We start from the raw sequence: 16,723 nt of genomic DNA on the forward strand, positions 1-16,723 counted from the left end.
TTCTCTCTCTCTCTCTCTCTCTCTCTCTCTCTCTCTCTCTGTGTGTGTGTGTGTGTGTGTGTGTGTGTGTGTGACGCACATCATCGTCTACAAATCACGTTGAGCCAACATTTAACGGTGTCATATCGACTGGGATCTGTTTCTTGTTCGGCCACCGTATTCACTTTAATACAAAACTGAACGCTAACTAACTGTTCTCGGAACCCTTTAACAACAGAACAGTTGCGTACAGGACACGAGAATGGAATGGAAGATAGCGCTGGGACCTACGAGGCCGTTCAGCGCTGAAAAGGAAATACAATAGAAAGGTTTGAAAGGTGTAACAGGAGGAAAACCTCGCAGTTGCGCCAAGAAACAATTGATAGGAGAGGGTGGAAAGAAAGATGGGAGAAAAAGAATATGAAAAAGAGGTACAGCAACAGGACTGAAAGGGGTTGCAGCTAGCGGCCGATGGGACGCCGCAAAGAACCTCAAGTAATGCCTACAATGCACCGCGCGAGGTGCACTGGCGGCACTACCCGACTACTGGGACAAGACACGAGAGGTTTTACAATAACTTCAAAAAGCAAGACTAAATATTGCATAACGACCTACGTAAACGATGCGAGATTTAAAATATTTACAAACTCGATACGACGTATTTCCGGCAAAACATTTATTTGAACGATAACTATCAAATCAAACCAATATTTAAGATGATATATTGTATTCCGTAACAACGGAAGGTATTATATAAAAAATATTCATTTTGAACACAATACATCAACAGCAGGATTACTTATATCACTTGCAAGCTGGGAGAGTATTTAATATATTCGTTTCGATCAGCGCTGTATTGATAGAATACTCTGGAAACGATGGTTTACGTAATCACGAACAGTATATTTTGACATATGAATTTTCCATTGATTTCCAGGGATTGCCACCTACATGTATTACTGAGTCAGTTTAATCTTCTTAAATAGAGACGTACAAGGCTTTCTGCGCTCTCTCTCTCTCTCTCTCTCTCTCTCTCTCTCTCTCTCTCTCTTCTCTCACACATAGTATATGCATATGGATGTATGTATGTATGTGTGTATGTATATATATATATATATATATATATATATATATATATATATATATATATATATATATATATATATGTATATGTATGTGTATGTATAATTTTGCACGCACCTAACCAACATTCATTACTTCATACATATAACGATTATATAATTTCCAAATTTCACGACGAATAAGCTTCTAGAAGAGTTCTTCCGAATCAGTGACGTTAGTTTCCTGCAAAATCTTCCAGAACAGTCTACTTACCGCCATCCAGTCTCCTTAAGCTGTAGCTTGGGGATTTCACTAACCTGAAAGATAAAAGAAAAAAATAGTTTAATATATGATAAACAAGATATATATATATATATATATATATATATATATATATATATATATATATGTATGTGTATATATATATATATACATACATATATAATGTATATATAATTTAGGCAAAAGGCCCAGTGCTGGGACCTATGAGTTCATTCAGTGCCGAAAGTGAAATTTGGAGTAGAGAGGTTTTAAAGGCATAACAGGAGGAAAACCTCGAAGTTGCACTACGAAACAACTGTTAATAGAGGGTGAAGAGTAAGATGAAAAAAAGAGAATTTGAACGGAGGTATAGTAAAAGGAATGAAAGGGGGTTGTAGCAAGGAGCCGAAGGAACGCTGCAAAGTACCTAAAGTAATGCCTACAGTGCACCGCGTGGGGTGCACTGCCGGCACTACCCTCTTTTCAAGAACATATTTTTTCAAGAAGAAATTTCTACCTCGTTATATAACTGCAACTGAATACCTGAACAACTGTAATCACGGGGTCGAAAAGTGAAATACAAAACGATCGGCTGAAAGAGTTCATGAAAATGTAAGTAACAGCTCAAGTCAGAAGCACACGTGGCGCTGTTAATCATACAGCCTCCAGCTCACTAGGGAGCAGTAAACCCGCCGACAACAGGTGTGAGTCTGCAATCATGCATATGCACACACACACACATATATATATAATTATATATATATATATATATATATATATATATATATATATATATATATATATATATATATATATATATATATATTTTTATATGTAAGCGATTCCCACATTTTCCTGTTGGATTCAACACACACTGAAGTCACGTGCATCTACTGTGATTTTTAAGCATACACATACATTATATATATATATATATATATATATATATATATATATATATATATATATATATATATATATATATATAGATATATAGAGAGAGAGAGAGAGAGAGAGAGAGAGAGAGAGAGAGAGAGAGACTCAATCTTCTTTAAACTATAATTCTATTTTTCTGTCTGTCTGTGTCCGTAATACTGCATATATAAAGTAATATATCTAACAAAACAATGTACTGAAACACATTTGAATGTTATGCCTATGAGCATAGTCAAATTGCAAACTGATTTCTAATTACATATTGAAACCACAAACGAATGATACTAATCAACATACTTAGATGTTAAATTGATGAATTGAACTGAATACAGAATTTAGGCCAAATGCCAAGCACTGAGACCTATGAGGTCATTCAGCACTGAAAAGGAAACTGACAATAAAAGGCTTGAAAGGTGTAACAGGAGAATAACCTCGCAGTTGCACTATGAATCAATTTTTAGGAGAGGGTGGAAAGTACGTTGGAAGAAAGAGAATATGAAATGAGGGGGTTGCAGCTAGGGGCCGAAGGCACGCTGCAAAGAACCTTAAGTAATGCCTACAGTGCACCGCGTGAGGTGCACTGACGGCACTACCCCCCTACGGGGTTTAAATGTTACATGAACAGTAACGTTAAAATTACATTTTTCTTGAGAAACTTCATGTGACAACGTAAATGTTTACAAAATTCCGCCTCGTCTCATTACTCAGAATTGAGATCAAGGGCAGGGCATTCACTTTTAAATCAAATATCAGAAATACTTTTAAATCATATATCCAAGTCTTTTCTAGAATGAAGTTATTATACCTTCAGCAAGGTTTATCTTCCTTGCTTAAGTCTTTTCGTCCTCTCAATGAAGTTTCTGCATGATTCTTATGGGGATCCAATGCCTTGCCAAATGCCAAAATCCATTAAATTCTGGTGGGAAGCCAAACTTTACCCACTTATGGGCAAAGATGAAGACCAGAGCTTGAAAATTTATCCATTTTTTAAGATTTTGGGAGTGGTCATTTATTGCATTACCAATACCAACACTTGTGAAAGTTTTGTAAGGTTGTCAGTTGCCAAGAAACATCTGAATGGCAAGGAATACCTCTTTTATCATGAAAATGGGAAAGTTACTGTTCTCAAAACTATTTCTGATTAAGTCTGCCCGCAAAACTTTTGGAAAGTTAAAAGCCAGTAAGGAATAGAACACCAAAAATACAAAAACTATAATGTGAAGGACTGGCATTAAGTCATAAGACTGAATTCCGGTGGGGGAGACTGAAAAGGTGGATTTCCAGTAATCTTATTTCGAAGGGCCTCCGTGGACTACAGTGCCAATCCATCCGATCTTGCCAGATTTCAAGACACAAAGGCAAGAGATTGGCACGAGAAAATAATAATATAAAATTTTTTATTTAAAGAATATTCCTTAGCTAGGTAGTGCAATCCATACTTCATATCTGCATACATATCCCTTTTATAATGGATCAGTCACTAGATCTGCCGACAAGATTACTGGAACCAATGCATACAATATCTTGGAGGACCGATTTGGGAAATCGGATTTGGGCTTTTTCAGTGAGATTGGTAGTCAGAATGCGATTTGAGGGCAATCGTTGTTTTTTATCATTTTATCATCATTTGACTTTTTCCTAAAATTACTTGGGGTGAGTATTTCAACATAGTCGCAATGACCCTTGCTTCTTAAAAAAATAATTACCAGTACTTACTATCCTGTGTATACATATAAAACATATTATATGATGGGAAAATCGAATAAAAATATGAAACACTTTTTTTTCTTGATGTGATTCATATTAAATTACACATGATTAAATCAAAGAAAACTTTAAAAATATTTATTAGATTTCTTCATTTTTCACGAATATTCAGTAAACCTCAATTTGGATAAAAAAGCGAAAAAATCCACTAAAAAATGCTGAATGCGCAAGACTCCGAGTCATTGCGTCGCGTAGATCTGACGTCAATCGTCAATACGAAAGAAGCGAAGAAACCGCCTCCAGAAACATGGAAGATTATAGTAATCCGGAAAAAAAAGTTTAATCATATATTTTTTAACTACACCAGACCTGGACATGTGAAAATTCCCAAAAACCGTTTAAAAAGCAATTTCATGCCTCCTGCCTTCCCACATCTCCACAGACGACCACTGTCAAGGTCGAGTTGCAATGTGTGGGAGGTTCTCATGACCACAACAAATGTAACGTATTCAAGTGTTCTTCACACGAAAAGCAACTTTCCAGTGAAAATGAAAATGGAGTACCTCATGTTATTTGAAGTGTAAACATGAACGAATGAGCGCTAGTTGGGCGTTACTTAAGTTATATTTATTTTGCGGGGGTGTCAAAATTGAGTACATAACCTTGTTTGATATATATAAATGTGAACAGTGAGCGCCATCTGGACGTTAGTGTGGGGGGGGGGGTTACTTCTATTTGTTTTTCTTCCTTTGTTTTCCTCTTTGACAGTTTATTCTTTAGCTTTTTTCCGAACTGGGCTGCTTTCGTTCTTACGGCCCTTGGGATTATGGCGTTCATATTCTCCAACTAAATTGTTGCGTGGCTACCATAATAATATTTATTAACAGCTAAATTGGAAAACCGAAACGAATACACTATAGAGCATGAGATTCTTCAGAGGTGAGACAAAGTGATAAACAGTATCACGACTTCCAAGGTGTATCTATGGGACAGAGAACTTCTGAGACGGTTAACAAATAAAGCGTTTGCCGACTGTCAAAATTAAACGAAAAAAATTATTTATGCTGGCGTTCGCAATTTCCATGCATGATATCTATGCATTTTAGTGACAACTGTCTACAAATCACAGTGGCATTTTGACTGATTGGCCATAAATCACATAGTAGCATTTTGACTGATAACCCATAACTCATACAGTACAATTTTGGATAATTATCAATATACCACAAAGTGGAATTTGGCTGACAATAAATAAATCACAAGGTGGAATTTTCTTCAAACGTATCCGATATGTTCAAAATATCAAAATATACTTTGACAAATATATATATATATATATATATATATATATATATATATATATATATATATATATATATGTATATATATGTATATGTATATGTATATATATATATATATATTATATATATATATATATATATATATATACTGTATATATGTATATGTATATGTATATATATATATATATATATATTATATATATATATATATATATATATATATATATATATATATACTGTATATATATATATGTATATGTATATATATATATATTATATATATATATATATATATATATATATATATATATATATATATATACAAAAAACCAAAGTCAAAAGGAAATGGACCTTGTATAAAACCACAGAAGATTTTAATCGTCTTCCTGTCGATTAAGACAACAATAAACTGGTAAAAACTGTGGCGTAAAAAATAAGACGAAAAATACACGTCTGGATCTACAGAACAGAAAAACAGGAAATCGGTTATAGAAAACATTTCACGAAACGTGTTCGAATCATCATGTATTTTTGCAATGTTTTCATGAACTTTTATAGATTTAGAACTTGTCTCTGATATAATTTGTACTACCTATTTTTACGAATATGCTCAAGGTCAAGAAGTCACGAAATAAGCTGAAAAAAAAATTTAGTTTCAATAAGCAAAAGCATATTGGTAATATTTCAATATTAATGACCAAAATAAAAAATGGTAATATTTCAATATTAATGACCAAAATAAAAAATGGTAATATTTCAATATTAATGACCAAAATAAAAAAGCAAAGTACCTACACCGTAAATAAATGCAAAAATAATTGTAGAACGCATTAAAATGCAAACCAAATCATACAAAAAAAAATGTGAGTAAACAAATACAGACTTGCTGGCAATCTGTACCGAACACCAAAGAAAACAACAAAGAAAAAGAAGTATTTGCACTTCGTCCAAGAATACATAAAGCGAACAAGCATTCAATTAATGACGTCACCGAATCCAAACAGCCCACAGGTAAACACGGTCTCATCACGATCACGGCCGAACGCGAAATCGTATCAGGCAGTGATGGGGAAAAGCCCACCACGATCTTCCCTTAATGGAGATCTGTCGTAAAGTAAACGAAACTCAAGCGATACCCAAGGTCGAGAGCGCTCCATGCCTCTGGGCACTCATACCCTACAACGCAATCAGCGGTCAAGTGCCTTCAGCACTGCGCTGTTCGTGGGCATCACTCACACGCAATGAAATGATGCTGCACATTGCTATGAGTAATACTACAGGGAATGTAAGAATTACCAGAGGAGATATATATATGTGTATATATATGTATGTATATATATATATATATATATATATATATATATATATATATATATAATATATATATATATATATATATATATATATTATATATATATATATATTATATATATATATATATATATATATATATATAATATATATATATATATATATACATATATATATATATATATATAATATATATATATATTATATATATACCATATATATACATATATATACAGTATATATAATACATACATACACACAAACACATATATACTTATATATGTATGTATGTATGTATGTATGTATGTATGTATGTATGTATGTATGTATGTATGTATGTATGTATGTATGTATGCAGCTAATCTCCTTTCGTCTGCATTTGATATGTATAGAAAACATTCAATACAGGCAAATATCCTTTTGTCTGGATTTGATAAGTATAGGAAATACCCAATACAGGCAAATAAATAAACACAAATAAACAAATATAACCATATTACTGTGCAAACATTATATCGACGAACCCTAACCATGCCAATGCAAATGTACCACAGGGAATTCAATTTCTTTGTTTGTGAGTCATCTACATACAGGAATCACATGCTATTGTGATTTTAAGTGCACACACACACACACAAAATACATATATATATATATATATATATATATATATATATATATATATATATATATATATATATATATATATACATACATACATACATACATATATAAAATATATATACAACTGACGCCATTTAAAAGACGACCACAAAATAAAACGAGATGAAACGAGGACCACAATGAAAATCAAAATCATTCACCTCTTTTTTTTTTTTTAGAAAAATTACATCAATAAATACAAACGAACAATCATTACACTCCCTCGTCCTCCTTCCCCTCCGTATCACTGTTTTATTTTTCTAACAAATGAAATAAATGTAAAAATTACTAGCAATGAAACAATTCCGAATACACGCCACACACATACACAGATTGGTGGTGAATTGAGCAAAAATAAACAAACTAATGAGAGGTAAACTACACAAATATACGAATGTAATCGGAGGGAGGATTTTTACAGAAGCAAACAAACAAAAGAAACATTACATGAAAAACAAACGAGAGAGAGAGCTCAACTCGAAAGACGTAAGAAGAGAGAGAGAGAGAGAGAGAGAGAGAGAGAGAGAGAGAGAGAGAGAGAGAGAGAGAGAGAGAGAGAGAGAGAGAGTTCAACTTAAGAGACATAAGTCAATAGAGAGTGAGATGGAGTTCAATTCAACAGAGAGAGAGAGAGAGAGAGAGAGAGAGAGAGAGAGAGAGAGAGAGTTCAACTTAAGAGACATAAGCCAATAGAGAGTGAGATAGAGTTCAATTCAACAGAGAGAGAGAGTTCAACTTAAGAGACAAGCCAATAGAGACCTTACAGACCTTACAGACCTTACAATTCGTTCGGGTTGCCCCAGGTCCCTCAGTGTGAGGCACCTTTGATGTCTACCAGAGAGTTGCTAACGCATCTTCCGGTATATTTTGCATCTTCCAGTCTTGGATGGTCTGGGATGCATCTTAGATATTTGTCGAGCTTATTCTTAAACACATCTACGCTCACTCCTGTTATGTTCCTCAGATGAGCTGGTAGCGCATTGAATAGACGCTGCATTATCGATGCTGGTGCGTGGTGGATTAATGTCCTGTGTGCTTTCCTTAATTTTCCTGGTATAGTTTTTGGCACTATTAATCTACCTCTGCTTGCTCTTTTTGATAATTTTAGTTCCATGATGTTTTCGGTAATTCCTTCTATCTGTTTCCATGCTTGAATTACCATGTAGCGTTCTCTTCTCCTTTCAAGACTATATAAATTTAAGAATTGTAGTCTTTCCCAGTAGTCAAGGTCCTAACTTCTTCTATTCTAGCTGTAAATGACCTTTGTACACTCTCTATTTGTGCAATATCCTTTTGGTAGTGTGGGTACCATATTATATTGCAATATTCAAGTGGACTACGTGCGTACGTTTTATAAAGCATAATCATGTGTTCAGCTTTTCTAGTTTTGAAGTGCCGGAACAACATTCCCATTTTTGCTTTGCATTTTGCCAATAGAATTGCTATTTGATCATTGCATAACATATTCCTATTCAACATCACACCAAGGTCTTTAACTGCTTCCTTGTTTGTGATTGTCTCATTATTAGGTCCTTTATATGCATATAGCATTCTACTTTATCACCATAGTTCATTGATTCAAATTTATCAGAGTTAAATACCATCCTATTTATCTCTGCCCATTTATATATTTTGTTTAGGTCTCTTTGTAGCGAGTTCCTATCTTCATCACAAGCAATTTCTCTACTTATTCTTGTGTCATCTGCGAAAACTTCTTACTACTGAGTCCTTAACATTACTGTCTATGTCTGCAATCATAATCACAAACAGCAATGCAGCTAACACTGTACCCTGTGGTACACCGGATATTACCGTAGCTTCATCCGATTTCTCATCGTTTGCAATCACTATCTGTTTTCTATTTTGCAAAAATTCTTTTATCCATCTTCCTACTTTGTCAACAATGTTATGTTTTCTAATTTTTTCGCTAATATATTATGATCTACCTTGTCAAAAGCTTTTGCAAAGTCTAGGTAAACCACATCTGTATCTTTTCATTTATCATATTTTTATATATGCTTTCATGGTGGACTAACAGTTGGGTTTGTGTACTTTTTCCGGGTACAAAACCATGTTGTCCTATATTGAACAATCTATTTTTCATTAAATGTTTCATTATATTTTTTTCATTACCCTTTCATATACTTTCATAATATGAGATGTCAGACTCACAGGCCTATAATTACTTGCCTCTAGTCTTGAACCACTTTTGAAAGTAGGAGTAATATATGCTAATTTATGCTCATCATAAATCTTGCCTGTATCTATACTTTGCCTTAATAATATTGCTAAGCGGCTTTGCGATTGAATGAACCACTTTCTTTAACAATATGGCAGGTACTCCATCTGGTCCTGCTGCTGATCCATTTTAATTTCATTAATAGCCTGCACAATATCGGCTTCTGTAATATCTATATCTGATAAGTATTCAGTATTTTCATCTCTTATTTCTGTATCATTATCTTCATTGTCAATTCTAGGTGTAAATTCACTCTTATATCTTTCTGCTAATATGTTACATATTTCCTTTTTTCATTCGTTAATCGCCCTTCAATTCTTAGAGGGCCTATTTCTACTCTTATTTTATTCATCTTTTTGCATATGAATAAAAAATTTTAGGGTTTTGCTTGATATTTTGTAGTGTCATTTCTTCTAGGTTCCATTTTTCATTTTCTTTTGATTGTATAATCTTTTGTTCTGCATTTTCTATCTTACTTTTTAGTTCCATCACTTTCCATGCATTCTTTTCTTTTGCAAGAGCTTTTTCCACTTTCTAATTTTCTGGAACAAGATCCTTCTGTCTCTTGGAATTCGTGACTGATGCTTACTTTTTTCTTCGGTATATATTTTTCCACTATTTCCTCTAATATTTTATATAATATATCGGTATTTACCTGTATATCATCACTTACAAATATGTTTTCCCATTCTTTGTTTAATTCTTCATTTATTTTTGACCAATTTATATTCTTACTATAGAAATTGTATTTTCCATATCCTTCCCATTTTTCGTCTCTTGCTTTTCTTTGTTTTCGTATGTTCTGGAACGGACTGTTAGTTCTATGACATTATGGTCCGAAATACTCGTGTTATATACTATTATTTCTTTAACATAGTTCACCTCATTCACAAATACTAGGTCTAAAATATTATCCTTTCTTGTTGGTAGGTGATTTATTTGCTGAATGTTATGTTCTAGTAGCATATCTAATAGCTTTTCAAATTGCCTCTTATCTTCTGCACTACTATTGCTCTCTTTTTATATGTATAAATACAACCACAGTCTCCTATTCGTTCTTTCCATTCTACAAAAGGAAAGTTAAAGTCTCAGTTAGGAGTATAGTCCAGTCCTTGTGATTTCTACATATTTCATCAATTTTTCAATTATTATGTCAAACTCTTTAGTATTAGGGGTCTATATATTACAATGTTCACTAATTTTTCAGATTCAAATTCTACCGCTATTAATTCACATTCTGTGTTACTATATTTCTCACAGATTTTTCCTTGATTGGCATCTCTCCCATATATCGCGGTTCCCCCTGATTTCTATTTTTCTATCTGATCTATAAGTTTGGAAACCCTTTATCTGGTCATCATTACCAGTCTCTTGGGAATACCAGGTTTCACTTATATTCAATATTTCTATTTTTTCATTTTGGGTTAGTTCTTCTAAGAACTCTATCTTTCTTTTGAGTTACTCGAAACTAGACCCTCGCTGTTCATCACTATGATTGTTTGCATATTATCTCCATTATCTAATATGGGTAATAATAAGGATTTTCCCATGTCTCTTTCCTGTTCTGATATGTTGATCTTTTTTCATTTCCAGAAATTCGTACATTAAAAATCCAACTTTTCCATTATATTTGTTCTTCCAGCTTCATATTTATTCACTTTGTGCATAAACCTGCACTTATCTCCATATCTGCACCATCCCCTTGCATCATAGATACATTGCTTGTTCCTTGTGCTATATCTAGGTGCTGATGGCTCATATCGTGGTGCTGACTTTTCATAATGTGTTGTTGGCTTGCTTTTGCCTTCATCACATGATCTTTGTTCTTTTCTTTATTTGTTTCATTTTTTCCTTGGTTTTTTATATGTATTTGATTTTTTTTATTTTGATTTTGGTCTTTCATGGCTACAGGATGCATGTACCTACATTTCTTATTAAACCTACATCCATTTCCTTCTTTCCAGTTTCTACATATTTTTGGATGTAGATCTCTGCATTCCTCTTCATAGCCATCTAGATATGCACATTTGCCATAGATCTCATAATTGTGACATATCTTGGGATGTTTGTAATAACATCTTTCACCAAACCTGCAATTCCCTCTTTTCAAAAGGGTGCATACTGTGTCTTTCTTTTCTTTTTTTTTTTCTTGTTCATTCCCCTCAGTATGGAGATCCGGGTACAACCTCTTTGGGATTTTATTTTGATTTATCAGGTCATAATTTATTTCTTCATATGTATGTTGCTGTATTGCCTCATATGTAGAATCTATGAGTTTCTCTGCATCCATACTATTATCCTGTTCTTTGTTTTCATTAATCTTTTCTCTCTCTTCAGTCTTATTTTCTTCTCTATTTTCCTCTTCTTCCTCTTCTTCATCTTCTTCATCTTCTTCATCCTCCACAATCTGTACATTAAGTCTTGATTTAATGACCTTGTCTATCCATACTAGACATGTTGAGCAAAATATTTTTGTGTCCTTATTTCTATTTTGCTCAACTTCAGCACATGACGGGTGTGTCGGTACGTGGCAAGCATAGCATTTCCTAATCAGGTTTTGTGGATTTACAATGCTATACCACACTCTACATAGTTTACATGCTTTAGGCATCCGTTTGCCTATTGCATCAATCAATATATTCACTAAATCCACCTTACTTATTTTCTTTGATGGAATGTGTTGATTTTTGTAGATTTTCTTTATAAGTCTTTTGATAACTTGAACTTTCATTGGTATCTCTTCTATTATTTTCATTATATTTTCTACAGATTTGCTCCAGCTTGAAGGATCGTATCCTTTCAATATGTCTGTGAATGATTTCACATCTTTTTGGTCAATGTTGCAATTAATCTCCATGATCAGCAAACCAAGTTCCCTTCCTGCCAATTCATCGTATTGAATATCACCGATGCAAGCTAGATTTCGCCACCTTTTTGCCACTGTTGGCTGATTCCTCCATGATTTTCTGATTTTATTAATTCACTCGTAGACAACTTATTAGACGGTTTTTCGCTCTAATCTGATATTAAGCTAATCACCGATAGTTCACGAACACTTTTAGCTATATTTCATTCGCTAATTGTATGTAAGACGCGTATTATCGGGTAGATTATCCAGACCATGAACGATTACGTCTCACCGAGAGAATGTCACATCACAGAGAGTGAGATGGAGTTCAATTCAACAGAGAGAGAGTTCAACTTAAGAGACAAGCCAATAGAGAGTGAGATTGGGTTCAATTCAACAGACGAGAGAGAGAGAGAGAGAGAGAGAGAGAGAGAGAGAGAGAGAGAGAGAGAGAGAGAGTTCAACTTAAGAGTCATAAGACAATAGAGAGTGGGAGGGAGTTCAATTCAACAGACGTGAGAGAGAGAGAGAGAGAGAGAGAGAGAGAGAGAGAGAGAGAGAGAGAGAGAGAGAGAGAGTTCAGCTTAAGATAAGAGACATAAGTCAATAGAGAGCAAGAGGGAGTTCAGTTCAACAGAAGAGAGAGAGAGAGAGAGAGAGAGAGAGAGAGAGAGAGAGAGAGAGAGAGAGAGAGAGAGAGAGAATTCAATTCAACAGAAGTAAGAGAGAGAGAGAGAGAGAGAGAGAGAGAGAGAGAGAGAGAGAGAGAGAGAGAGAGAGAGTTCAATTCAACAGAAGTAAGAGAGAGAGAGAGAGAGAGAGAGAGAGAGAGAGTAATTCAACAGAAGTTCAAAGAGAGAGAGAGAGAGAGAGAGAGAGTTCAGCTTAAGATAAGAGAGATCAGTCAATAAGAGAGCAAAGAGGAGTTCAGTTCAACAGAAGAGAGAGAGAGAGTTCAACTCGACAGTCATAAGACAATAATATCATCTCAAAGCAAAAGTCATCACAGCCACTTCCTCACGCCGGGTGTAGTTCATCGAAGCAACCGGCGCGCCGCTGCCTTCTCTATCCCACTTTGCTGTTTATCAATATTCTATTAATAATACTTGTTAAAATGCATTCGTGGTTCCGTTATCAAAATTACGAAAGCAAGTTGCTAATGCTTAAGAGTGGGTTAATAAGAAACAAAGTCGATAAACAAGACGAAAATAGGAGGAAATGAAGAATGGGTAATTATCGCAAAGGAAATAAAGAACGGGTAATTATCGCAAAACTGATTTTTTTGATTGAGGTAACAAGTAAACAGGTTACCTATACAGCAGTCTTGTAAACAACCTGGTCACCGTGGGGAGTGCTAATTTTTTCACCATTAATATATACACACACCCTCAAAAGCGCGCGCGCGCGTGTGTGTGTGTGTGTGTGAGCCCATAGACGATATACTTAATAAAACTCTCATGTTATGGACGTTTCAAATATGTGTATACACACACACACACACACACATATATATATATATATATATATATATATATATATATATATATATATATATTTATATATATATATATATATATATATATATATATATATATATATATATATAGATAATTCTGCCATCTGAATCTAATGTTCTTCTTAACGCTTTATTCGCAAATCGACAAAGTCAGTTTAGATATCGTTCCATTAACATAGCAGGATTCACGTTCTGACAATAATAAGGATTTTATGTTCGCATGCAATTGTAATCTATTTGATTTCTAAATCTTCTCGACCTGTCAACTTTTGATTTGCCATTTTTATTTTTTAGTCTTTCTAAAAATCCGAACTCACGAGAACCTATACTGGATATCGCTGTCCCCAAATCTCTGAATGATTCAACATCATGAATCCTTTCCCGATTTAATGCATTTCATCCCTTTGAGTATGCTCTTTCCCCATTATTTTTTATTTTACTTGTCAAGATTTATAAACCTTGGTTTGCCTATTGTTACTTCAATCTAAACCTTTTCATTCCTCTACGACTACTTTTTTCCATTATGAAATCTATGAAAAGGGGCAAATGGCAGAGGTGAAATACCATTCCCTTGTGGCACACCACTTTTACTGCTAATTCACTTGATAAGGCCCCATGAACATTAAATCTGCATTTTCTTCATTCATGGATAAACTCAATCAGCTTTACATAATACTGGACAGTAGATGCTGTCAAACAAATGACTTCTCGTAATCAACAAAAACCATCAGAAGGGGATTTCTAACTTGTATACACTACTGGAAAATCTCATAACAGGTCATCCCTTTTGTTCAAATGCGATTAGATTATATATATATATATATATATATATATATATATATATATATATATATATTTTATATATATATATATATATATATATATATATATATATATATATATTTATATATATATATATATATATATATATATTTTTATATATATATATATATATATATATATATATATATATATATATATATATATATATATATATAATCAGTAAGCTACAAACGTCCTTTAATATCAATTCGCTCTACACTCCAGTAATATATTTTCATATATGTTTACAGAAGGGGATTTTTAGTTGATAATAAGTTCGTCGTCCCGTGGGCTCCGAACCAGCGAAGGACAAGAACTCAGGACTACAGTGGACGCATTTAACCCACATGGCCCATGTGGGTTAAATGCGTCCACTGTAGTCCTGAGTTCTTGTCCTTCATGGTTCGAGCCCACGGGACTTCTACGAACTTATTATCAACTAAAAATTCCCTTCGGTAACATATATATAAAATATATTATTTCCGAGTAAACAATTGATATTAAAGGACGTTTGTAGCTTTACTGATTGTTTATGAATCACGGTGATGTGATAAAAAGTCACATATACACATATATACATCCATACATACATACATACTGTATATATATATATATATATATATATATATATATATATAAATATATATATATATATATATATATATATATATATATATATATATATATATATATATATATATATATATATACTCGTATATATATATATATATATATATATATATATATATATATATATATATATATATATCTGTTGTAATTATAAAGCACCGTACAATCAACTAAATTAAAACCTCATACATGTCCAGCAAAGGAAGTTAGATAAACTGATTTACAATCTGTTAAGCCAATACACTTCTAGGATACGGTCAATAGCAGCCAGGTCACGGCGCAACAGGTATGCGATGACACGTGCATAAACCTGGGATGACATTTCCCGGGGTCAACGCTGCACACAGAGTTCACCTTTAACATGACCAGTTCAACACGCTAATAATATGAAAGACGGCTGAGAAGACACTTGGTAACATTCACATAAGGGAATCGAGAAACTTATGGAAATCCACAAAGGATGGTACATTCATCACTAAGGGAATCGGGGGGACAACAAATGTGTCAAAGGGAACCCATAATAGAATGCTGCCATTACATTAAGGAAAGGAAGAGAAAAGGAATGTAAAATTTAGGCCAAAGGCCAATCGCTGGGACCCACCAGGTCATTCAGCGCCGAAAAAGGAAACTGGGAATTGAGAGGTTTTAAAAGTGTAACAGGAGGAAGACCTCGCAGTTGCACTATGAAACAACTGTTAGGAGAGGTTGGAAAGTAAGGAGGAAAAAAGAGAATAATAACGGAGGTCAAGTAAAAGGAATGAAAGGGGTTTCAGCTAGCTATACGCCGAAGGGACGCTGCAAAGATCCTTAAATAATGCCTACAGTGCACCGCTTGAGGCGCACTAACGGCACTACAGGGAGCACACCACTGCATTTACTATCTCATGAAGGCAGATGAGGTGAAAAAAAAAAACAATCTCTAGGAATTACAAGGATTAAATCTCAATATGGTGTTGAAGTTCACTAGTTAATATCCTGTCGGCGTTGTTTTCATTTTAGTAAATTATAAAAACTCGAGAAAAGCCATCAGTCATTTGTCATAAAAGACATGCTAGTTTAGCATCTTTCTCTACCTCTCTCCTTTAAGCATTCAGAGCAAAGGTCATGTCAGGCCAGGGATTCAGAAGTAGCAATCACATTTACAATTAAATGTCTGCTATGATATAACTACACGGACTATTTTCAATCTCAACTGATTTGAAAATACCTTCCAGCCATATCTGATAGCAGTCAAAACTCCTCATAGGATACTTGGATGTTTCTATATAAACACAAAACACACTACACTATTTTCATTTCAGTGCAGCATTTCATAACATACGGTTAAAGCAATGTTATAAATACCAGAAAATACAACTGGACAATTGGGGTGACGGTAAATATCAGCAGCCAATATCACTGAAGCTTTGACAGACTTCTGATTGCAGTATCAAGAGCTTCTTCTGACC

General features: G+C 33.8%; 1 protein-coding gene across 19 annotated transcripts in view; it reads right to left on the reverse strand.

The window, feature by feature from the left end:
* The window catches only part of LOC136841815 (SH3 domain-containing kinase-binding protein 1-like), a 334,418-nt gene that overhangs the window by 227,497 nt on the left and 90,198 nt on the right, over positions 1-16,723 (reverse strand). For 2 of the 19 annotated variants that reach the window (XM_067109166.1, XM_067109136.1), the window contains exon 2: positions 1,315-1,358. The exons of 16 other annotated variants lie outside the window; for them this stretch is intronic. Coding sequence is in view for 2 of the 3 variants with exons in the window: in XM_067109136.1 (XP_066965237.1) it covers positions 1,315-1,358 (44 nt within the window). In the remaining variant the exon portion in view is untranslated. Of the gene's footprint in view, positions 1-1,314; positions 1,359-16,723 lie in introns of those variants that run through there. One more of the 19 variants, XM_067109146.1, reaches the window with a different exon arrangement.

This window comes from Macrobrachium rosenbergii, chromosome 9 (genome assembly GCF_040412425.1).
Source record: "Macrobrachium rosenbergii isolate ZJJX-2024 chromosome 9, ASM4041242v1, whole genome shotgun sequence".
NCBI lineage: Eukaryota > Metazoa > Arthropoda > Malacostraca > Decapoda > Palaemonidae > Macrobrachium > Macrobrachium rosenbergii.